Here is a 25,966-nt window from a genome sequence, read left to right on the forward strand (position 1 = left end):
TAGAATGGCAAATTCATTTATACAAGTTTCACAACTAGTCAGTAGATGTCAGGAAAAAAACCAGGTTTCTGAACTCTTAATGTAGTGCCGTTTCGTTATCTCCATGGCCACCATACTATTCAGAATGTTTTATTATTCTTTAGTACTTTGAAAAAGATTAATTATTGGGTCAAATTTTTAAAGCTCTAGCTATGGTTTGAATATTTGTGTCCCCTTAGAATTCATGTTGAAACCTAACCCCCCAAGGTGATTAGGAGGTGGGGCCTTTGGGAGGATGGAGTCCTTATGAATGAATGGGATTAATGCCCTTGTATGGCCCAAGAAAGCTCCATTGCCCCTTTTGCCATGTGAGATTACAGCTAAGAAGGTACCATCTAGGAACCAGAAAGCAGACCACATAAAACATTAAACCTGCCTGTGCCTTGATCTTGAACTTCCCAACTTCGAGAGCAATGAGGAATAAACTTCTGTTTCTTATAAGCCACCCTATTATGGTATTTTTTTTAATAACAGCCCAAATAGACTAAGATAACCCTGTTAACTACAATAATGAATAAACTAGAACACCAACTTCATTAACAACACCAGATAAAGAGACATTTAGAAAATGTTCCTTGAAGTACAGAATTGTTCCCTCTTGGTGCAACAGCTTGTGTTTCCTCCTGAGCCTGAAGGTGAGGCTGGAGCCAGGTAACATCAGAACATGTTCTCCAGCCCTCACTGTGAGCGTAATTACTCTTCTCTCCATGTGGAGCTCTATAAGTAACTGGTGTCTGTCCATCCATCTATCCATCCATTCATTGATTAATGTTACAATGTTGGATCACTAGCATTTTTTTTTCTATTATGTACACTTTTCTATGATATGCTCCTCTTAATCTGCACATTACTTAGGAAAATATTTACTAACACAGTCTCTAAACTGTGTATCTGAGACATACACTTTTTTTCTGAAAGTAAAACATTATAATGATTTTATTTTTGTGTGTTTGAAGCCACATACAACATATTTTTATTTTATTATCTGAATATTCTCCAAATACAAGTTAATAATTTATTGAACCAATTTAGAAACGTTACTAGCTAATAGATTCTGGGTTAATACTTTAAAGTTATTTTTTAAGAATAAAATCTTTATTACACCAGCAAAATGTGTATCTCTTTCCTTCATATTTTTGTTGTTAAATTGTAAGTTAAAAATAATTCATCCCTATGAAATAAGAGGGAAAGATTTCAACAATAAGAATGATAATAGGCAATAATTGGTTTCAGTCTTTAAGCAAGTCTCATTTGAAAAGGAATAAATCAATCTTGACTAGAGTTAAGATAGAAAAGAGACTTTAAATTGATAATCTCAGTGGTCAAAGGCAAATTATGTAGATATCTGATTAATTTTTATTCATTTTATTTGAGAAATAGACTAAGCTGTAACTGTGCACCAATGCCATATTTATTTGGTGCTCCAGGAATTAAACAGAATTTAAAATCATTCTTTCTGGAATGTTCAATACAGTAAAAAAAATACTGTGATGGCATAAATAGACTGAGAGGAAAGAAGCCCTAACTCTAGTTAAATTTGAAACACTAATATTTTATGTATAATTTTGATTAATTATTTGAAATCAAGTTAAATTTATAGATGTTTCTTAACTACGGCTTCTGTATCTCAAGTGAACTCATTCTTTAACATAAGTAGTGATGACAAATTGCCAACAAATAACAGTCCAAAATAGATAAAAATGAGATTTTGTTTCATACTTATAATTTCAAACAACCTATGAGACAACAGTCAAAGATGGATTAATCAAAATAGCCTTACATTTTGGTTAGAAATGAAATGGAATCTCCTGGATAAAGTCTAAAATTATATTATAAGAAAAATAAATAGACTTTTATCTTTATAATTAATCCAAAGTAACAAGGTATTTCTTGGTTGCCATGAATATCTTATAAAAAGTCCCTATATTTTTACTTGCCTTCTCAAGGAAATAAAATAAATAAAAAAATCATGATTACCATAAATCTATATAAGATCTATGAAGAAAGCTTAGACTAACAAATATTGCCCTGCAAAGCATAACAAGGAACTTGGGTAGCACCTTAAGGCACTATAAAACACAATCTTAGGTTCCATTTTTTTATTGACATATCTACTAATTTATTCAACTTGATAGCAAGCAGAAGTATAACTGTATATAAAAGTTAATAGTAAAAACAAAAAGGAAGGATGGGAGTTATTGTTTAATGGGTATAGAGCTTCTGTTTGGGATGATTAAAATGTCCTGGAAATGTATAGTGGTGATGGTTGCATACCACGATTAATAAAAAAAGGAGTGAGGTAGATTTACAAGGGACTCCTACAACCCAATAGTAAATAAAACAAAACAACAACCCCCCCCCCCACACACACACACAAACCAAACAAAAAACCTAATAACTCAGTTAAAAAATGGGCTAAGGGCTTGAATAGACAATTCTCCAAAGAAGAAATACAAATGGCCAAGAGGTATATGAGAAAATGTTTGAAGTCACTAATCACCAGGGAAATGCAAATCAAAATCTCAATAAGATATCACCTCACACCTGTTAGGATGGCTATTATCAAAAACAAACAAACAAAACAAAACAAAAACCAAAAGAGTGGATAAATTAGAACTCTTGCATCCTGTTGGTGTTAATTCAAAATGGTGCAGCCCCTATGGAAAACAATATGGAAGTTCTTCAAAAATTTAAAAGTAAAACTACCATATGATCCAGCAATCCCACTTCTGGGTATTTATCTGAAAGGACTGAAATCAAGATTTGGAAGAGATATTAGCTCTTCTATATTATTGTATCACTATTCACTATAGCCAAGAGATGGAAACAGCACGAATGTCCTTCAACAGATGGATGGATATAAAAATGTGGTATATACATACAATGGAATACTATTCAGACTAAAAAAGAAGGAAATTCTGCAATATGCTAGAAAATGGATGAATCTTTAAGACATAATGCTAAGTTAAACAAGCTGGTCACAGAAAGACAAAAACTCCATGATTCCAGTTTTATGAAGCATATAAAATAATCAAATTCACAGAATCAGAGAAAAGAAAGGTGGTTTCCAGGGGCTGAAGGGAGGAGGAAAACGGAAGTTACTAATCAATAGGCATAAAGTTTCAGTTAAACTAGATGAATAAGCTCTAGAGATCTGCTGTACAACATTGTATCTATAGTCAATAATATTTTGTATACTTAAACATTTGTGAAGAGGGTAGATCTCATGTTAAGTGTTATGACAATGGAATAAAAAATTTTAAGTCTGGCTTCTTTTACTCAGCATAATGTCTTTGAGATTCACACATGTCATTGCATGAATCAATAATCTATCTCTTTTTATTGCTGACTCTGTAAATTTAAAAAATCAAAAAGTAAAGTATTAAAAAAAGAAAAAGTAAAATAAAAAAATTTAAAAAGGACATATATGGAAATATATATAGATATATTATCAAGTGAAAACGCAAGAACTCAAACAAGTTGAGGTGTATGAATTCATTATTTTCTGCATATATTATGGACATCTAGGGCATGCTAAGAAGACATTCTGGAGGAAATTAAGTTACATTGGGGGTGATGTTATGAAGACATTAATGTTCTAAATTGCTGAGTTCTGGATTATTAAATATGTTTATAACACGTGAATAGAAAAATATGGTTAAAATGGTCAACTTTATGTTATGTACATTTTACCACACACACAAAAGGAAAAACTAAAGAGTGTAATATTTCATGGCTCTAATACCTGGTAAGACACTTATGAGTTCCTTGTACATCGTGTGGCCTTGCAAGACCTGTACCTCCTTTTACATACTACAGATATATTAATATTATATTTTGGAGTCAGATGATTGTAAGGAAATCTTTTTGTTATTTACAAAAAAGGAAAATTTCTGGGACTAAGAGATTAAGACATCCTGTTGCTTGTTCAAATTGAGGTTAATTTCCTTACTCTTTGTAAAACTAGAAACTATTAAATGTTATTTCTTTTCTAGAGAAAATGGCACAGTCAAGATAAGTGTGCTGTGAGCACAGTAATTATTAGCAGCTATCTTCAGCTACACTGAATCATACAGTGTTTCCTTTAGGAAAGAGTTGTTATGATGTTGCAAAGCTCTTTTCAAGGGAACAAAGTTAGATTCCTTACACAATTTCTTAAAATTAGTTTATATAAAAATCTTAACAAGTGTAGGATTATCAGATGCAAAAAATAAGATAGCTTATTAATAAGGTACATTCCTCATAAAACTTGATACCTTTGAAGATAATTTAATATTTTTTTCTGAAAAATCTTAAGAGAAAATTTTAGAACTCACAGAAATCTAATCTATAATGTAAGAATTTCAGATAAATTTCTATAGAAACAATAGATCATAGGGTGACCTTTCTATCACTGTGGAAATGTCAGGGCCAACATTATCACTCAAAAATTCTAGTAATTTTTAACAGATTACTATGCCGTGATACCTTTTGTATGTCTAATGCCACTATGTCTTCTTTTGAATTATTATAAAATTTTGGACTAATTTTCCTGGAAAAGGAAACCATTATTATTTTAAAACATGAGTACATAATTTCAAAATCTACAACTAAGTTTCAAATTCCATGAGGAAATTTTAAAAAAAACTATTAATTTTCACTCATTTAAAATAATGGATTATTTCCAGCTAATGTCAAAATACTTAATATTTTAGCAACACTTTAATAGTAAAACATAAAATAATAAAATACTAACTACAGTAATATTTCCATAGACTTAGCCAGAAAAAAAATCAGCTTATACAATATCTGAGAAACATGTACTAAGTTGCTAGCAAAACCTGTGGAATTGACTTATTAATTTATATTCTAAAACAGTGAAATGCTCTGTGTCCTGAGATAAGTTTTGTAATCCATTTCTACCACCGTTTCTCCAACCATTAAAAAAGAAAAGTAACTCCTCTACAGGTTTGTTGGGAGATTCTAATGATAAATGCTTAACAGCCACAGCATGCACTGTTTCCCTTTTTCATCTCTATATAGTATTCAGGGTTTTTGTAAAGCTGCTTGTAATGCCAAGTACGTCTTCTTTTAGATAAATGCAAGGTTTGTGTATAAATTTTATTGACAAATGTAATAAGATATTAATAACCCTCATAGGCATCTGAATGTGTATATTACATCAAATTTGGCCAAAGAAAAACTTTGGAACATATGAAATCTGTGGGATACTATTTTATCGTCAATAAAAACCACAAAATTGATTCTAAAGTGTAAATTCACTGTTTATAAAGCTAGCTGCACTGGCAAAATAATTTTTTTAAGTGAAAAGTTATTCATATTTTGATACAATGCCCACTTACACTCTAGTTCACCAAACACAAGGGCTCAACCAAGGAAGAATGTAATTAATCTGCTTATCAAATGTTTGACCTAAGCATCTCTGCCTTTTTCAAAAAAATTGTTTATATAAATGCTACAATCTTAGAATAGTAATTTCAGCTCACAGTATGGTCGTCTTTGGATGTTATGGCCTGTTTTTGGAGGTTGAAAGAAAAGCCCAAAGGCTGTCCTGCAAAGTGCTTCTGAAAATTTTATCCTCTTTAGTTACCTATGCACCCCTCCAAAGCACAGTGGATTGAAAAATAAGAATGATGTTTTGTCCATTTGCCACTCTGCTAGTTAGATGTGTGAATGTGAAATGTAATTTAACCTCTCTGGATCTCAATCTTATCTCTAAAATGTGAACTGATTGAGAGTAAAATCATAATAAAGATATCTAAATAGGAAAATCTTCCTTCTTTCCAGTTAAAACCAAAGAACTTTACTAAACAGCTTTTAAGCTAAGAAAATGTTTATGTTAATGTTGTCTAGATAGTATTAACGATCTGGATGATAATCTAGTGATTTAAAAATGCAGATATGTCCTGTTGATCAGAAATAAATAGACTGCCAGGTATTTCTCCAGGAAAGATGGGTATATTCAGGATCAGCAGAGAATTGCAATTTGGGGTCTGCAACCGGGGCGAGCCACGTGCAAGTCCCTGCACAGCAAGGGGAGGAGAAGGCTTTTATCGAGGGGAAGAGGAAGTCGTGAGGGCTAAACAAAAAGTCCATGCTTTTCATGGCTGAGACCTTCCCAGGAAAGAAGAGTAGTCTTTCTTCTTCCTGTTGGACGCTGTTACTGCTGTGGGGTGTCAGAGATACCCCCTCTGGTCTCCCAACTCTATTTAATTACGGTTTCGGATTATTAATTTTTTAAAACTCCTTACAGATATGTTGTAATACTGATGAGCCCCATTGCACACTCATTCTCAGAATACTATTTTCTTTGTTATGATTCTTTAGAATTGTGTAGATTCAGCTTCCAGTTATTAATATCTAAATCCGAGATGAAAAGGGCATGCTATTTTATAATATCTTTAGAAAATATGGGGATATAGCATTCTTTATGCTAGATTTTTCATATTGCTAATAGAAGGGATTATCACTGTGACTGCATAAATACTTTACTAATGTTTTAAAGTTTGGAATCTAGTCATCTGACTCATTTCTATAAAGAAGAGAGAATTGATTTGTAAATTTAGTTTCTTAAATTTTGTGATTTCTCCAACATACAACTTCCTGGAGCTTATATGACTAGAACGCTATAATATTATTGCCAAGAAGATGGGAAGAATGAGTCATTCAATCAGGGAACAATGTTCCAATAAAGAAAACTTCCAGACAATTAAGGCTTTTACCCCTTCACCTTTTAAGAACATTTAAACATATTTCAGAATAATCATTCTTCATATCAATTGTAAATTTTCCTGACATTTCAAGTAATGTTTGCCGCCTTTAAAAAAGTGTCTTCAGGTGTTTTTCTGTTTGTTTGTTTGTAGAATTTCTGATTTGGGTTTTTTTTTAATGTATTTATTTATTTTTGGCTGCGTTGGGTCTTTGTTGCTGTGCACGGGCTTTCTCTAGTTGCGTCGAGCAGGGGCTACTCTTCGTTGTGGTGCGCGGGCTTCTCATTGCGGTGGCTTCTCTTGTTGCGGAGCACGGGCTCTAGGCATGCAGGCTCAGTAGTTGTGGCTCACGGGCTTAGTTGCTCTGCGGCATGTGGGATCTTCCTGGACCAGGGCTCGAACCCGTGTCCCCTGCACTGGCAGGCAGATTCTTAACCACTGCGCCACCAGGGAAGTCCCTGGTTTGTTTTTAAGTACTAAACATTTTGGCTGAAAAATCTGGAGGAATTAAATGGCAAATGCAATTAAAAATAAAAAGTAAGGTTGGGCAAACTGGAAAACGAAATTCCACAATTACCTTCTTCCCCTTGTGCCCCATGTGGCTGTCTGAGAATGTTCACGGCTACTGGGAGCAGCATAAACTGTGCATGATTTTCTGGGCACTGCCATTGTGTGATTTGGAACTTCCTCACCTCTAACAGCACCCGTGACCCCAGATTCTCATGTCTGTAGGACCAGCTGAGCTTTACAATCTGCCTGCCAGATGCCAACCAAACAGAGGGAACTCTCTTTGTAATACACATTTTATAAATTGATCAAAATTTGGTGGAGCCCAGATGCGGGATGGGAGTCCTCCAGCCAGAGCCTGATCTAAACCAGTTGAAAGCTACCCTCACAGAGAGGCAAGGTGTGGTCTTACACTGCATTGTGCCACAGGGCTGGCTTAGTTGCTGAACATGGTTTTTATCATTTTCCGGTTCCTGCTCTTGCTTATAGATTCTTTTCCCCATTCCTCTCTATGCACCCACCTTTAGCAGCTCTGCATCTACTTCTAAGGTGCTGCTTTTCCACTAAATTCAGGTGTGGAGCTTAATACAGGAAGTCATGATTACTAGCAATTTGAGCTCCAAGTAAGTGAGATATTTGTGTTAATAACTGAAAAATAAGTTGGTGCTCTAATGATCAGCCCACCACCAGGAAATAAAAGAAGAAATCATAACATTAAAATGAAACAGTATTTTACGTTCTCATTGGGGAAAAAGTTGAAATAATCTATTTTCATCATTTATTAGACATCTTGGATCCTCTCTAATTGTCACTTAATAAAACTACAATACTAAAGTTGAAGATCACTTTTCATTAAATATGCTAATGCTAGGTATTTCAATAGTGGCTTTTCCCCAACTGCTTAAATAACTTTCAAAATTTTAGTTCATTAATTTTAATAATAACTTGGTGAAAGTAGGAGGACAGCAAGAAATCTTTTAAAATGAATATACTATTCTAAGATAATTTCACTTGGCAAAGCTTAAGTAGCGAATGTGGAATATAATCATTTATCTTATACTATCATCTGAATTACATTATGTCATATTATCACCTGATAATGGTCATTATCCTATCATTATATATTCAATTGATAAAATAAGGTACACTTTAAGTAAAATTTGTGTTATTGTATTTTGTTATTGTTAACAATAGGATAATAATAAACACAATAATCATATTGTATTTTGTTATTGTTAAATATTGCATTTAAGTAAAATATTGTTTCAGTAAAATACTGCTATAGTCCAAAAAAAGTTGAAAATATTTTGCATCAAAGAGGTTTATACTTGCTTCATTTGTATATCAAAGTTCTAAATTTGTATTTCAAGTTCAGACTATCAATATACTCAGTTCTAAATTCATGAGTTCTTATTTCATTTCATATAATCTTTGGGAAAAAAAAATCCTACTTCAGATAGTGAATAGTGAATGCTATCTTATGACACATCTGGTGTAATTCTGTTTTATATGAATTATTTTTCATTGAAGATGACAGAAAAAAATCCACAGTGGTGATTCAGTATGATCAGATCACAATTGAAAAGCAAGGGAAGATAAAATTATTGGTACCTAAGTTTTTGATATAATAGATTTTTTTTAACAGTAATATCTTTTTAAATAAAGAATATACATCCCACTAATGTTTTATTTAAGGACACTTCATTACCCCTGGTAGATAAGACACAGTGCATTAGAAGCATTCTAGATAACCCATTTCAATTTTACTAACAGATGGCTTAATGGAAGACATAAGTTCTTTCTTCCATTTTATTCTATCATCTCTTGTTCCATATATCTCCCCATTCTCTATCAGCTTTCTTCTTACAGAGTCAGGATATATTCAAAATCTCAATGGCTCTCCATTACTTACCAAACCAGTACAAATGGCTTTAGGCCTTGTATCTACTATTGTTTTTCAAGTATGCTATAACCCATCCAAAATGTATGCTTTCTAGAAAATCCCAAGCGTTTTCCTGACTCCTCATTTTTGCTCTAGTATCTGTGGCAGAGGCCACCAGTTTTACACCAAATCCATTCTCTGCCTCTTTTATATTGTATAGAGTTGCTAGTTGGTCACAAAGTTACCCAGCTAGACTAAATTTCTCAGCCTCCTTGAGTATCAACAGGTATAAGTTCTCATCAACGGAATGTGAGTAGAAGTGATGTGTATCTCTCTCCTTCCTCTTGTCATGAGCTAGAAGGCAGACATGTCCAAAGCATAGCTTCAAACGTGCAGACAAGAACAATACCCTAGGGAAGTGGTTCTCGAAAGGTGGTCTCTGGACCAGTAGCAGCACCTGAGATATTGTTGGAAATAAAAATTCTCAGGCCCTACCCTAGGCCTAATGAATCAGAAACTCTGGAAGTGGGGTCCACAAATCTGTTTCAACAGGCTCTCCAGGTAATGATAATTCATATAAAATGTTGGAAAATACTGTTCCAGGTGATAGTAGAGGAACAACGTGGAAGAATCTGTTCTGAAAATGACCACCTGGAGCAGTGTCATCCCGCTGACCTGGCCTCTCATCACACAGAGTTTATTAGCAAAATTATATAGTTCTTTAGGGCACTGACTTGTTGGATCTTCTTCTTATAGCAGCTCAACATTTGCCCTGAGTACTATTTATTCAATGTGGAATGGCCTGCTTAATATTTCCACCCAATTTAATATTTCCACCAATCCGAGCACTGGCCCATTTACCTAATGACAAAGAACCCTAGGCTATTTTTGCTATACTTTAATCTATTACGCACACTGTTGACTGAACACTCTTTAAAAAAAATCTAATCTAATTGTACCACTCTTCTGCTTCAAATTCTTACTAGACTCTCATAGCATTTAGGCTAAAATACAACACGGTTAAGTAGGCCTATGAGGTGCCATCCACCCTGACCCATGTCAGGCTCTCCAGTCTCATCCAGAGCCATTTCACTTATCTCTGTGCTCTAGTCACACTTTCCCTCTGTCTGTTCCTGAATCACGGCAAGCTTTTTCACACTCAGTGCTTTTTCCCATGCTGTTTACTTCACTATCTTACCTCTAATTCATTCTTCAGGTCTCTTCCTAAATATTAATTTTTCTTCTCTCCCACTCCCACCACATCCCATATGAATCAAGTCGAAGACTAAAAATCTCTTAGCAGACCTTTACATTTCCCTTCTTAGCACTTTAAAATTTTTATAATTTATTGCTTTCTGTGAACCTTGTTACTGTGTCATGCCCCTCCCCCACCCCTACTGTACTACAAGAATCATCATGAGAGAAGGTACCATATCTGTTTGCTCACTTTGTATGCGTAGCACCCTGTACCAGGCCTGACACATAGTAAGCATTCAATAAATATGCATCAAATGGATAAAAAGTGGATTACTTGAGACTCAACTCATGTGACATCTTAACTCCGAAGACTATTCGGAACCTACTTCTTTATAAAAGACTGTTGTTTCCAGCAGTTTTATTGATCAGAGTGTCCCTATCTACTTAAGAGGCTGGCATTCTTGTTCTGTTAATATATTTGTGCTAATGATTCTATCAGTAAGCATTTACAAAGTGATCTCCTTGCTTTTGGACCCTTACAATCTAGGTTAGGAGTACCCCATATTTCATGCAGTACTGTGATTTACTTTCTTAAAAGACAGTTTCAATGACTACCTCCCGTTGCTAAAATTTTGCCGGGTTATCCTTTTCCCAACGCAGAGTCTCATCACTCCAGCGTTGAAAACTATTCTTAGGTGGACCACAACCTAAACTAATTTCACACTTTTTCCAGCAAGGTAGTTTTCACTTCATTCAAACTAGACAATTCAATATTCCCCACACAGAGCCGCCTCTGGGCCTTTGCACATTTTGTTCCTGTCTGCCAGAAATCTTCTCACAATTAGGTCTCTTTTCTGGGACATTTCTCCAGTGGTGATCATCTCTGCCTGTTGATCTCCTCTACATTCTTCAAGGCCCATTTCCAATGGATCCCAGTGATCTAACTAAACAAACCCAAGTACATGCAGTGATTCTTGCCCATTGTGGGTTCTTGTCAGATTAGTGGATCCCTGGTGACAAGCTTTTGCCCTGTAAAAGTGCTTAATAGTGTATTTATGTCTTATGACATATAAGGGACACAAATACTATACAGCAGAACACTTGAAAAAGAACTTCAAGGAGGACATTCAAATGAAAATTCAAACATTTCTAAAAAATTATATCCATACATCAACCAATAAAAGAAAATAGTAGAAAATACAACTCTACTTTAGAGCCATTAGAAGCAGGTATCAGATGTGCTGTCAATGATAAATGTAAACTGCAAAGAACTAAAGAAGGATTGGTGAGGACAAATCTTTAGCAACTCGTACAGTCCTGAAACCATGAATACCCACAACAAAGAAGCAGAAATTTCAGCATATACCACTGAGTTTTGGTACGGAAAGTATCACCGAGTGAAAGGGATACCACTGGGATATATTAAAATACAAAGATTGAAAATCGTTAGTATAAGAGATTTATAATAGGCAAAATTCTGTTTTTCTCCTTGGTTAAATTAACAGCCTCAAGCTCCCTCCCTTTACTTGTACCTATCTCTATAACAGTACTTAGTTAATGTAATAATACTTTTCCAAGCTGATCACGTAAAGTATTATTCTGCCAGGAGCCCAATTTGTTAGCAGCTCAAGTGGCCACATGAAGCTAACCCAAGGGCTATGGCACTGCTATTTTTCTATGAGAAAATCTCGCAGATATTCCCAGTCTGAGGTTGCCCTGGCCTGAGAATGTTTGGCAGTACTACCACTTTAACATACCAGAGTATGTAAAATTCAGCTCCTGGGAAGCAAAAGTATATAGTATAGCCGAATTGGAAATCTTTCCAACTAATTAAGGAACCATGTGGGAGTTTTGCTCATGGCATTCTCATTTGCAAAGGAAGGAAGAAGGCATTTACTAATAACGAAGAAAACCCATGAAACATTTTGCTGAATGCACATTGATTTTAGAGCTACCTCTTCCCACTAAGAATGTGCTCAGTGAAAATGAGGACATCAGGTCAGTTTTCTTTTAAATACTGGGTTGATATGATTTTCCAAGTTCAAGATCATTATAACTTCAAAGTCCCTTTGTTTTCTGAAGACAAATATTATTATAGCCTACAAAACTATTAAACCAAATTAGAAGCTCAACTGACTAACTTCTTGATATAATGAAGATGGGTTGCAAAATAGGATGTAACATTTTTTTTTCTTTTTAACTGAATAATAGTATTATTTGTAAACCATCATGGCCAATGAACCATTACTCCAAAAATTTCCCCTTTGATCTGCCATTGGTCTGGTCATAGAATGCTTTTTTTAAATTGAAGACTCAGAATTGCATTGACAATCTCTCCCATCTTGCTTTTTGGAACAAAGGGTTCCATCATGCCCTAAAGCAGAACACATTCCTGATCAACCCAGCAACTAAGAAATGGCTTCAACCCTGATAAAAGACATTTTGATAATATATCTTTTACTTACAGGAAGTCAATCTCAGAATTCCAGAAGGGAAAGCATACTGAAAATTTAGTTTCCAAAAAGTGATCTGTGTTTGAGCTAAATGCATACATACATACATAAATCTGTACCTGCTATAACACCTGAGGCAATATGTTTACATACATGTAAATAAACAACAGGATAAACACTTTTAAAAAGATGCTCTCACGTATATTCAAGTGACAGAATTCAGAAAAGTTCAAAGGATGAACTCTTATTCCCATTTATGTGCTAGAAAAAAGGCTGGACACCTGTAAGTATTCTTAATCCTCACTGTTCCCTCTGAGCATCGCAGCACTGAGGCTTCTATGTGTGTGGCTGAAATACACAATAACAAAGACACAGGTCTTCCCATCATGGTGTTATATTCCCTCTGAACAGATAGAATATACACAATAAACAGATTATTATAGCTTGGGATAATCAGGGAAGGTGTCACAGTCTTCCAAAGGGAAGGGCAAAACCTGTGTAAACAGTAAAAGGGGTTAAAGTATGTAAGGGGGGAGGATGAAAGGTGCTGGAGGCAGGTCAGAATCATTTGGTTTGTTGCGAGAACAATAATTACGTGGCTGGAAGAGAGATTTGGCCTTAAGATCCATAAGAGTTTAAAAGTTGGTTTGGCATCATTCCTCCTCCAACCAAACTCATTTTGAAGGGCATATTACCATGAAAGTATATATATTAGCCATAATCACTTTATTTTAAATGACCTGAAATTTGCTTTCTTGCAAATGGGATTTAAGTAGCTTGAAAATGAGAGCAGGTCTTAGTGTCCAGTCTTTTGTCTCTGGTCATAACCTTGCCTTATACAAATTTGGAAGATTAGACTGATTAAAAATATTTCTGGGGAATAAGAAATTTATATGACAGTCCTGACTATAGCCCTTCCTTTACAAGGAAAGAATAAGTATCTATGGATTATGAATTAAAACCAAAGAAATAATATTTGTCTGAACTGACTTGGCTTAGGATATAATGTATTTCATATGATTACATAAAATTGTATAACTCAATATGGTTTCATGCAGGATTACATATAACTCACCTGTATGGTTGAGAGACTAGTTACATTAAACTGTACCTCCTTATTCCAAAGGGATTTTAATGGACATCATATAAACACTTGCCAACATGATAAAATTTTCTCCATTTGGATAAATTTAGAATTTCAATTTATCATTATTAAATGAAGAATCAGTAGTTTTTACAATTTTAGGCAACATAATCAATATTTGAAGCCCAGGGCAGCACTGGCTCACCGCCTTGTGCCCTATCACTAGAAAGCACAGTCTATTTAAACAAATCATTCCTGCACCTGCCTTAGATTTATATACACTCTGCTTCCTGGATTCAGAAGCTATTCAGTGTATAAAGTTATTTCAATTTGATCATTTCCTCATACAATTAAATATTTGTCATGTTCAAATTTCACACTAAAAATCATTCATGTACATCAGGTACACCAAGGTGAGTTGAAAACTTCTTACTCTAAATTCATAATGTGTTTTGTGTTAAAATTCTTGCTTATTACAGAAGGAAAATTGAACACCTAAAAGCTGCTATTACTATAATTATTTGACAGGAAAGAGAGTGACAAGTTTAGAAATAATAGTAGGCTTCCCAGGGGTGCCCAAGTGTAAGGACTAAGACACAATAGTATAAAGATACAGTGATCTAAAGCAGTTTCATTTCAAGACTAGATGAACTGTGGATATATCTAGAGAACGTAGTAACTACCCAAGGTCAGTTTAGAAAAAAGGAATGGTCACTGTGAGGAGTATTTCTAGATAGGTATCTCCCAAAGTGTGCATTAATCACCTAAAATACATGGGGGTTTGGCATAGAGGGCAGAGACAAAATGTTCAATGTTCAGGGCACACACATTTATAGCAAAAACCTTTTCAATTCATTGTTTCAATCAACATTTCCAAACTTATTTGACCAGGGAACAATTATATATGTAATTCAACAATAAACCATATATATACATGTGTAGTATATATGTATACATATGTGTATGTTTATGATTTATTTCCATTATCTGTGGAAGAGGCTTTGAGAAGAGCTGAGATTTAAAAAAAGGTCTAAAAAGCTGCTAGACTAGGACTTACTCTTCCTTCCTCATGTTCACTGAACTGCTCATCTGAGATATCAGAATGGTGGTTATGTAAGAGGCTCCTCTCTCCTACATGGGTTTACAATTGTAAACGATGATCCAGAGATCAAGACTTCTGGAGGTCTACAGAGGTCAGAGAGTAGAGTGAGAATTTTCCTGACAACGATAGGGAACCGATTTCTTTGAAGAGAAATGATTGCTCTTCTCTGAGTCCCTTTCCCAGCCCGCTTTGGGATAGGGGAGGCTATCTTCTAAAACTTGACCTGTCGGGGGAGCTTCAAGAAAATCACTTGGGGATTTTTGAAGTAAGCTCACTAGTTGAGAGACGTGAGTCTGGGGTCTGATTCACCTCCGAAAACATGTAAATAGCCTGTGGACACTGGGGCCTGACTCCTGCCAAGGAATTGAAGAAGGCTAGGCACAGGCTCTTCATTGCTTTGGTGGAGGAGGCAGCAGTGCTGAGAGATGGGCTAAGAGAGGGATGCACGAGGGCTTCTCTGTGGACCAGACCTGAGTGATATAGGAGGGCCAGCATTACATCTTCGGTCCCGTCCAAGAGCGCCCATTGGCAGAGCAAGGAGCCCTCAGCAGAAAGAGGCTGCAGATGACTGGCAAATTCTCAGGGCCTCTTCTAGGGAAGTGCAGGAGAGGGACTCAATGGGGCTCACCTAAAATGCCCAAAGGATCTCTCAAAGAAAGTGCCAGTTTTAATTATCTGCCAGACCCACCCAGGGACACTAGTTTAACAGCTCTAGCAGGTGCATTCAAACTGCCTCTTCCCTTCCCTCCTCACTGCTATCTTCCACCTTGATGAGAAGACATAACAGCAGCTCCTAGTAGGCTTGTAATAGAAGAGAGAGGTGAGCCTACAGAGCAAGCCCAGCTTCCTCACTCTTGGCTCTTCCAGCCCCAGAAAGTCCTGGGTGGGGATGCGGAAAGATTTAATTTGCCCGGGAACGATGAACCTCACTAAATAAAAACAGTAACTGGAGATAAATATAACAAAACAAAACCAAACCACTGTGTTTGGATATTTCAAAGTTGAGCTTGTTCAGTAACCAGTAACAGAAACTATGCGACTGCTGGTAATCCAGAGCAGAGCCTCAGGAGAGGCACATTTTAAATACTACCCATTTTACACCATAAAGTCTATACCTAAGAGAAGGGGGAAATACAGCTGTCTGAAATGTAAAAGAATACAAAATGTGATAGCTCATGAAATGAGCAGCATACAATGCGCTTCAAGTCCAAGTTTAACCTGCAATGTGACAATATAAAGATCATCACACATTTTTTTGGTCAAGAGAGAAAATAATAATAATAATAACAATGAGGATGATCGACACTATAACCCTGTCAGATTACCAGCACTGGTATATTGTGTAGATTAGGATCTCATAATCAGAGGACCTTATTCTACTGCTCGGGATTATAGAACTACTTAAACTTGGGGGATCCAGATTGAAGAGATGTTCCCTGGGAAGGAAGAATTAAATGACTCTGAGATTACAAACTAAAACAGTGGGCTAGTTGACTTGTAGCAGACTAGACTTAAAAATATGTTCATCTGAGACAAAGAGTATGGTAAGTGATGGAGAGGAATGAATTCTGGAGCCAGATTAGGTGGTTGAAGACCAACACATTCTGAAAGGCTACTATAATAGCTATTGGTTACAGCTCGCTTCTTTTGCATCAAAAATATGTTACTGGATACATGGCAGTGAAAGTAGTATCACTATTAATTTTGCAGGTATCCACGGCAGATATTTCCAATACCTAAAGACAAATGCTAACTACAAAAATAATTAATCAGTTCCTCAAAAAGTTAAACCTAGAATTATTATATGACCCAGCAATTCCACTCCTAGGTATACACCTAAAGGAATGAAAATAGGTACTCAAATAAATACTTGTACATGAATGTTAACAGCAGCACTATTCACAGTAGCCAAAGGTAGAAACAACTCAAAATCCATCAACTTATAAATGGATAAACAAAACATTAATTAACTAATTAATGGAACATTAATCAGCTGTAAAAAGGAATGAAGCACTGATACATGATACAAACTGGATGAGCCTCAAAAATATTTTAAAAGGTCACATATTATATGATTGTATTTATATGAAATATACAGAATAGGGAAATCAATAGAAAGAAAGCAGACTAGTAGTTGCCTTGGGATGGGGGAGGGGAAAATGGGGAGTGACTGCTTAACGCTTAAAGGATGAAAATGTCTTACAACTAGATAGTGGTGCTGGTTGCACAACATTATGAATGGACTGAATGCCATTGAACTGTACACTTTAAAACAGTTACTGGTGAATTCTCTATTATGAGTATTTTACCTAAAAAAAACCCCAAAGTGGCCAAATCACAAAGGAAACTGCAAGCCAATCATACATTATGCAGAACAATTCTATAAGACTGAATTGAAAATAAGACATTTATTGTTCATGAAAGTATAAATTTTAAAAAGAAACACAATGTCTTTAAGACCTAAATTATGCTGAGTAGAAAATGGGAACGGTATTCTAGAACCAAACTTCTTGACAGATCTTGGTTTGGAGACCAAAAAAATTATATTTCTTTAATCAGCTATTCCTGACTAAATTGCTTCAAATGTCAGAAAGTAACAAAAAGTTACCCCAGTATCCTTGCCGTCTATTAAGCACTTGTAAGATCAAGAATTTGATGACTTGAATTATGAAAAACATCATAACATATTTGCCTATAAACGTTTATGACTACATAGTTGAATAAATTGGGTTGCCAAGTTAAACGTGGCTTATAGAGCAGGTCTAAAAACATAAAAATGGTGAATTGACTTAATAGACAATACAATGCTAATAAACGCAATCCTAGAAATTAAAGATTTGTTTATTTTTAAGAAAATATGTAGCAATGATGTAGGCAAAAAGGAAGTGGGAAAGAGCATTTTTATGAAAAGCAATACCCACTGAAAGGGAAAAAGAAATAGTGTAACAGAAACATATATGTAGTCTTATCTCAAATCCCCATAAATTTAGCCCAAATTCTATTGAGCATATAATTTTTACTCAAAATCACCATTGTATGAAGTTTCTTTCCCCTTACTATGTGCTTTGTTCTTTGCAGTTTAATTGGAGGCCTTATTTTAAAATGAACCTTGAAGCAATTTTGGTGGTTCATCTTTTCATTACTTCAGTAGTAAAACATCAGCTTGCTCACTGTAATAGTTGGTGGCAGCGTAATTAAATTCAAGGGAAATAAAGTATCTAGGTTCCCTTTTTTCCTACTGTGTGATGAAAGTGTTGAAAACTTCTGTAAATAAAGCCACAAATGAAAGATCTTTGGCTGTTTTGTGAGTAATTATGAGTCTAAGCTGTTATCACTCACCAGGAGACGTATTCTAGAACTATTTTAACCATTACTTTCAGATATGTTCTTTGGCAAGGTGCATATTATATATTCTGTCATGTTCAACAGAGCTCCCACATTAGAAAGTCTTCCTTCAGTTATAAAACATTCTTATCTGTCAGAAAGTTACTGATATTTGGTGAAGAATATAAGTACTGGCTGATTATCCAAGGTCTAGTCCCAACCAAAGTAATTCAGCATATTAAAAAAATCCGATGAATAAATCAGTGAACAAATTTACTTTTTGTCTCTCTTTTGAGAAAAGTTTAGAGCACCAATCATTTTAATTAACATATTGTGCGTGTGAATGTATGATAGCAGCTGTTAATATGCATTTTAAAGAGGGTGTGTGGTGACTTATCTAGCTAGAAGGGCAACATATGTTCAGCTATGCATATGGACTTAATATAAATTATGATAGTAACATGCAGAGAGGCACAGAGAGATGTGCAATGGCTGCCTGTCTGAATTTAATCAGCTAACAACATATTTTTCTAACTGTATAAGAGAAGTCTTTATATTATCTTAACTGTCGAAAAATTATAGAACATGAACCATGATAATACTTTAAATTAGCTTCATACATTTTGAAACAGGTAACTTTTTTTCTGTGAGTGAAAATTCAGATTTTTAAAAAAAAAAAATGTATTATTTAAGAGAGAAATTGGAAACAAAAGCTACGAGGACCACCTTAAAGAAACTTCAAAATATGGAAAGAGATTGTGTTTTCCTCCTTTAAACATTTTATCTCATTGCAGTTTTGATAGAGGGCATAGTTTAGTTATCTGAACACAATTAAGTTTACAAACTAGCTGATCGAACGTATTAGAGATAAAACAAATTACCTTCTCTTGATATTGCCGCCTTGAAGAATCCAAAGACTGGATTAGAGCTGTGGCGTGGCCAACAAACATGGCGTAGCAGGTGGCCCCCACGATCATGCTCAGCATGGTGATCCAGAGGTCAGACATGCTCACGGGGGCCTGGGCTCCGTACCCGATGCACAGCATGTGACTCATCGCTTTGAAGAGTGCGTATGAATACTGCTTTCCCCAAGAGTCATTCTGCAACAGAAGAGAAAAGAGGAAGTAGACTGAACCATTAGGATCGCAGAAGAAAAACCATGAAACAGTATGACCTGTACACAGAAGCATTATAACATGCTTGTAATGGAGCATTTACACGGGTACTTCTCCCCAGTAGCTAATCAAATGACGATGTTTTTCAACGCTTGCCCAGCAAAATGAAATAGAAATAGTCTACTGTTATAATACACAATCCTAGTCAGTTTTTGATGTGTTGTTTTAAAAACTAAACATTCTTTTTGGGATAATGAATGAACTCTGATGAGCTCAGTTGAAAGTTTCCAGGAAATCTGGTCATTCTCTAGCAATACATTTGCAAGCTGAGAAATGCTGCAGATAGATGTGAAGCAGATAGGCCTAAGTATAGGAATTTTTATCAAAACTATGATGTTAGATTTTGAAATTCCAAATGGTATACTTGTGTAGTCCTTAGTCCTATATGTCTTAAATGAAAAATAAACATAATTTGGAAATACAGATCTGATAAATGAAAAGACTTCCTTGAAGCCTTCTCTGAGTAATGTGAGTAATGTTTATTGAAATTCAAATGTCAGGGTTGTTGATGGATGAATCTTGTTGGCTTTCTATAAAATAATAAAATAAAATAGAATAAAATAAGCAAAATAATATCTTGGCAGACACTCTGAAAAACAACCCTGACTTCAGAGATTAGTTATTAGATGCAATTTCTGATATCATTTCAAAACTTGATTCTAAGCTCAATTCTACAAAACTAAGCTGTTCAATATGTCTTATATAGTGTCTGATAAAATTTAAAGGACTTTTTTGATCAATTTGTCTCAAACTCCCTAGTCCAGGATGTACATAATTTATGAGACTCAGTGAAAAATAAAAATCTGAAGCCCTTTAGTGCAAAATGTAGGGAAAAAGGATACTGTTAAAGATAATAATATATAAAGACTTTTCCTTAAAATATTTTATTATTTATAAAACTTAGGATAATAGTGCTAGTTGAGTAACAACACAAATTTACACATTTCAAAAAATGAAATTTTGCTGTCATAATTATATAAAATACAAGTAATACTACTATACTATTGTGATATCTTGATTGGTCATACAATTCTTCTGGCTCAATTTTCTGACAAATTCATTCCTTAGGTCATCAAAACTTATACAATTAATAATTTCATCTTCAATGATAAAATTGAAAATGACATGTTGCTTTTGGCTAATGCAAGATCACAAATAATTTCTGATACATTTGTAATTTTGAGGAAGATCTTTCTGTTGATGCAACTGTTACTGGAACTATTAAGAGTATTTTATAGCCTGGGACAACATTAGGATAAATTTTTGATAAATTATTTTAATATATAAATTTTAGTACATCTGGAGCTGATAATTCTCATGGAATAATTTTTAATAAGGATTGAACTCTTCATATAAATCACATTCATGAAACTGAATGTGATTTTTTAAATTACAGTTTTTATTTTAAAATAACTATAGATTAACATGGAAATTGTAAGAAATAATAGAGAAATATCTCATGTACCCTTCGTCAGTTTCCCTGAATGGTGACATCTTGCAAACTATAGTGCAATGTTACAACAGGAAATTGACATGGATACAATCCACTGATCTCATTCATATTTCACTAAATGTGTACTCATTTGTGTATTTAGTTTTATGCAATTTTATTACATGTGTAGGTTCCTGTATTCATCATCACCGTCAAGATACAGAACAATTCCATCACAACACAGAACCTTTACACTGCTTTTATACTGAATTTAATGTTAAATGTAAGTGTATGCAATGATAGTTTAATATTTCCTCTGACATTTCCTATAACTTTCCCAGGTCATACAAGAAACCAAAAGTAGTTTCATGATTTTTATATAATCCATAATGCCTGTTTATGTATACTATTCCTGTATTTTCAATTACAAGGAAAATTTAATTTAAAAATTGTCTTTCTTGTTAATAACTGGCTTATTTAAAATTTCATATGAAAATAGTGTTATTTTCCATTATATGTGATGATCTGTAAATTTAATCCGTATTTCTAGGCTTGTGTATATTTGCTTTGCAATGTTGCAGGATTTTTCAGATCTGGACATTTCAAACTCAAGAATTCTAATAACTCCCTGATAACCTTTATTTCAATGGCCATGTGAACTCCTTTATTTTGTAATAATTTATTGATAAAGTTTATTGCTTGAGCTCCACAGGTTCTGTCTTGGAACTTAGGCAAGAGTTTAAATATTTGTGTAGATTCTTTGGAGATGGGCTCCTGGGACTGATAGGCAGGTGGCTCTTACCATGGTCCTATCCTTGCTGGCATGGGAAGCCACTCCTATGTCACACTGCTGCTGCCTTTGCCACTGCTAACCTGAGCCCAGTTCTGGCTTGGCCACACTGGGGACATATAGCACTCCAGACTGCTGAGGCGTGCATATGTGTGCCTTGCTGCCTGGCCCGTTGCTTGGCTTCTGTACTTCCTGCTGTGCCCTCAGGCCTGGACCTGTGTATGCACAGCTGCCACCTTGCAGCTCCGATGCTCATATTCATGCTTTGTTGTCCCAGTGGACTTCACATACAAAACATAAATTCAAAGATCACATTATTGTGAATTTCAAGATGGCTGTAGCAGAGCCTTAATCCAAGCACAGGGTCCTTCCCAAAGAAGGTCCCTTTGCAACAGCCAGGTCATACACCACATACCCATGAAGCCATCCCTGCCTCTGTCAAATTAACTCTTAAATTATCATAAATTTAAGAAATATATTGAATCTATATGGATATTTTTGTTCATTGTTTTAATAGGGCTTCCTAAAATCAAATTTATAGATTAAAATAGAACATGATAAGGTTTAAAAACCCAACCTCATAAACTTTGGAACAGCATGTGGCTGCTGACAAATGAAAACGAACTAGTCTCTTTTAGTTGGAAGAGTTAAGGTTCTTAAAGTGAAATTTATTTTATTTTTTTATATAACAAAGGCATGCTGCCACAGTAAACTATCCAGAGAGAGAGAACTATAAAATAAAATTTAATTTTAAAGAAAGAAAATTATTTGTATATTATATTATACAATGCAAATTGTATAATGAACCCATGCACAGTTTTAATTTTGGGGAATGAACAGAGTTCATATGTGTGTGTATATATATATATATATAAAATTACTTTCAGGAATACACTTAAGGTTCCCCAAATTCTAGATGTTCCATGAACAAGAAGTGGAATACTTAATTAACAAGCAATGTGTTCTATAAAAATTTTGAATGTACATGTTATTTAAAATGATATTTAATTCTTGAAATCCAACTCAATAACATACTGATAATACTAAAATTGGATTCATTACAAACCATACTATAAAATAAACAAAAAGTCTTTTATCCCTATGATCCATTCAAAGAATGGATAGAAAGAAAACAAGCTTGATTAATTTCTTTCTGGCTTTAAATCTCTTTGGGGCTCCTAGAGAACTCCAGGTATTCACAGATCGTGGTGACTTCTATCCCGTATATGATGATCTTCTCATGCGCCTGCATCTCCTCATAGATTAGGGCACAGCCATGACACATTGATCATGTTCTAGAGTCTAAACTGCATGATTCAATGGAGACACTCAACACTTTTATTATTGTCAAAAGAAAGAGTGAATAAATAAATTTTGATTATGATGTTAAATCTAATGCAAGATTTCCTTCCTTTATACAGGGGTATAGAAAAAGCATGTTGTTCATGTTGATGAAATTAGATATAATGCAAATCATTCAAAAGTCCAATGGGATGTCCAGTGGAGATTGCACTTTAATTCTGTTCATATTGTTTAGTTTTGAGGGGAAGCAGCATGTGGAGCTGGAGTATTATTTCACAAAATAATGCAGTTAGATAGTAGCCAAACTATTTTAAATAAGAATGTGTATTTATGTTCATTTTCATTTATCTCCTTAGGCACACACAGCAGGCATACTCTCTTAAACGAGTTAAAATAAATTTATATCACACATGCTTCATGATCCTTTCAAATCACGGAAAACTTTTCTACTCTTGTTTTATCCATATTTCTCTCCCTTTCTCTCCACCTAAAAATCAGGTATAGATTTCTCTGTACCTTTTCCCATGCTGACATAATTACATGCACACACACACACACACACACACACACACACATTCTGAGATTCTGGGTTTTTTCCCTATAAAAATGGATTATATCATTTTTTTTTTTTCTTCACATTGCTTTTATCACAGAAATATCCCTCCAAAAATCTAGTCTTCATATAACTTGTTGATGCCATAGTTAATTCATCCATTTGCCTATTGTTTTCTAGTTTTTTTCCACTACAAACTATTCTGTAGTAAACAACCTAATACATATAACCCTTACATCTATCAATCAGATTCCCAGGAAAATGTTTATTGGGTCAGAAGGTAAAGTTTTCAATTTGATTTTAAAATATATTGCCAGACTTTTTCAAAAGACTGTAACTTTTCCAAAAACAAGAAAAAATATACTGCATCACTTTCTATAGTGAGAAATAGTTACCCATTGTTACTCTTATTTGCATTTCCCTGACTAGGGGATTTGAGAAGATGTTCATATACTTATTAACCAACTAAACCTCATTTCTGATGAAATTCTTATTTCTCCTTATTATTTTGTAATACTGTAATATTTTGAAGACTTGATATCAATTCTTTAACTATGTGATTAAATATTTATGCCTTATTTACTCTTTGCTATACAAACATGTCATTTTATGTAGAAAAATAAATTGTAATTTCCTTGACAGCTCCTGGATTTCCTGTATTGTTTTAAAAAACTCCCTAAATCTGAGATTATTCATATGTCCTAAATGTTTTTCTTGAGATTGTTATTTTTATATTTACTTATAGTTACGTCTTTTACTTAAGTGATTTCCATTGGTATATGGAATGAAGTTCACATTTTCTTTCATTCTAAAAGGATTCTCTCTTGAGACAGCACACTAATGAACAACCTGATCTCCACTGACAGAAAAATGCCTCCTTTGTTATATATTGTCTTCGTATATCATTGGTATTTGTTTCTGGGCTCAATATTTTGCTCCATTGACCTGACTATTTCTATGCTGATACCATATGGTTTTAAATTACAGTGACTATATATATATATATATATATATATATACACACACACATATATATACACATATATATATCAAACACCCCTCTCAATTCCAACAGGGGTTTAAACTAAGTTACTATGTGAAGAAATTTGAGCAAGACCATGTTTTAAGCAGGAAAAAATCTGGAAAGATGATGCTGGATGTGGGACACGGTACTTGGGAGAAAACTCTGGTTGAGGACAGTCATCAAACCCAGAAAATTCATCATCTATCTATCTATCTATCTATCTCTCTATCATCTATCGGAAGAGTTTTTCATGGATCAGCCAGTCTAAATTTTAGCGACAATATGTAAGAGAATAAGGAATACACTAGGAAACACAGTGATGGCCAGATCTGAAGGGTTCAGAACATTTTTTCAGTATATGAGAAGCCTCTGAAGTTTTTCAACAGGGCATGATATGATTTGAACTATACTTTAGAGAGACTGATCAGGAAGCACTGATGCGCAGTGGTTCTCCACTGAGGATGATTTTGCTGCCCAGGGGACATGTGGCAACACAGAGAGACCTTTCTGGTTTTTACAACTGGGGGAGGAGCTATTAACATCTAGTGGGTAGATGCTAGTGAAGCTGCTAAATGTCCTACAATTCACAGCAAAGTTCTCCCACAGCAAAGAATTATCTGGCCCAAAATGCTGACAGTGGTGAGGTTGAGAAATCCTAGTGTGGACGGTAGACTTAACAATAGATACAGAAGTCAGTTTAAAAGCTATTACAAGTTTAAGGGAGGTGAAATGAGAGCTAAAATAGCGTAAAAGTATAAAGTATAAAACAACAACAAGAGATAATCTTGAGGAGATAAGACCTATAGAATTTAGTATATCAGGTCTTTGTGAAATGGTAAAAGAAAGAGGATAGTAGAATACCTTAGGGGGTTATAAAAAAAATAGAAAGAATCATGCAATACAGGCTTTTCCTATGGGGGAGAATGATTAGGTGGAGGGATCTTTTCTGTTATTTCATGAGACCAGTATCATTCTCTTCAGATGCTGAATTTCCTCTACATTGTGTGTACAAGAGCCAACCCAGCCCTCACAGTGGTATGTGAGTATTTAGGTGGCAACCATGATTATGAGGCTGTCGTTGAAAGAATCCCAAGTGGAGGAACAGTATTTTATACCGTTACCTTCATCGTCTTTTATCCCCTCCTGCTCTCCCCACCATCCCCACCCACCATTACAGTCCTAGCAACAAAAGATGCAAGCAGGAAATTTAGATTGACTGTGATAAAAACACACATACAGCGTATTCTTGAAAAATAGTATGATCAAAACAACATGCATGGCTCTAAATTGTTCAAAGCACCAATTATTATGTTAAGTCAGAATAGTCTTATCATCACACAATTCTTATCATCACTTGATAAATGTTGACATTGAGGCAGAGAACATAGTGAC

The 25,966-nt window shown here is 34.7% G+C and overlaps 1 protein-coding gene across 1 annotated transcript in view; it reads right to left on the reverse strand.

Moving 5' to 3' along the window:
- Positions 1 to 25,966, reverse strand: part of HCN1 (hyperpolarization activated cyclic nucleotide gated potassium channel 1) — a 372,899-nt gene that overhangs the window by 92,773 nt on the left and 254,160 nt on the right. The window contains exon 4 of the mRNA XM_061187769.1: positions 19,180 to 19,398. Coding sequence (XP_061043752.1) covers positions 19,180 to 19,398 — 219 coding nt within the window. The remainder of the gene's footprint in view (positions 1 to 19,179; positions 19,399 to 25,966) is intronic.

This window comes from Eubalaena glacialis, chromosome 4, assembly GCF_028564815.1.
Source record: "Eubalaena glacialis isolate mEubGla1 chromosome 4, mEubGla1.1.hap2.+ XY, whole genome shotgun sequence".
In the NCBI taxonomy this organism is placed as follows: domain Eukaryota; kingdom Metazoa; phylum Chordata; class Mammalia; order Artiodactyla; family Balaenidae; genus Eubalaena; species Eubalaena glacialis.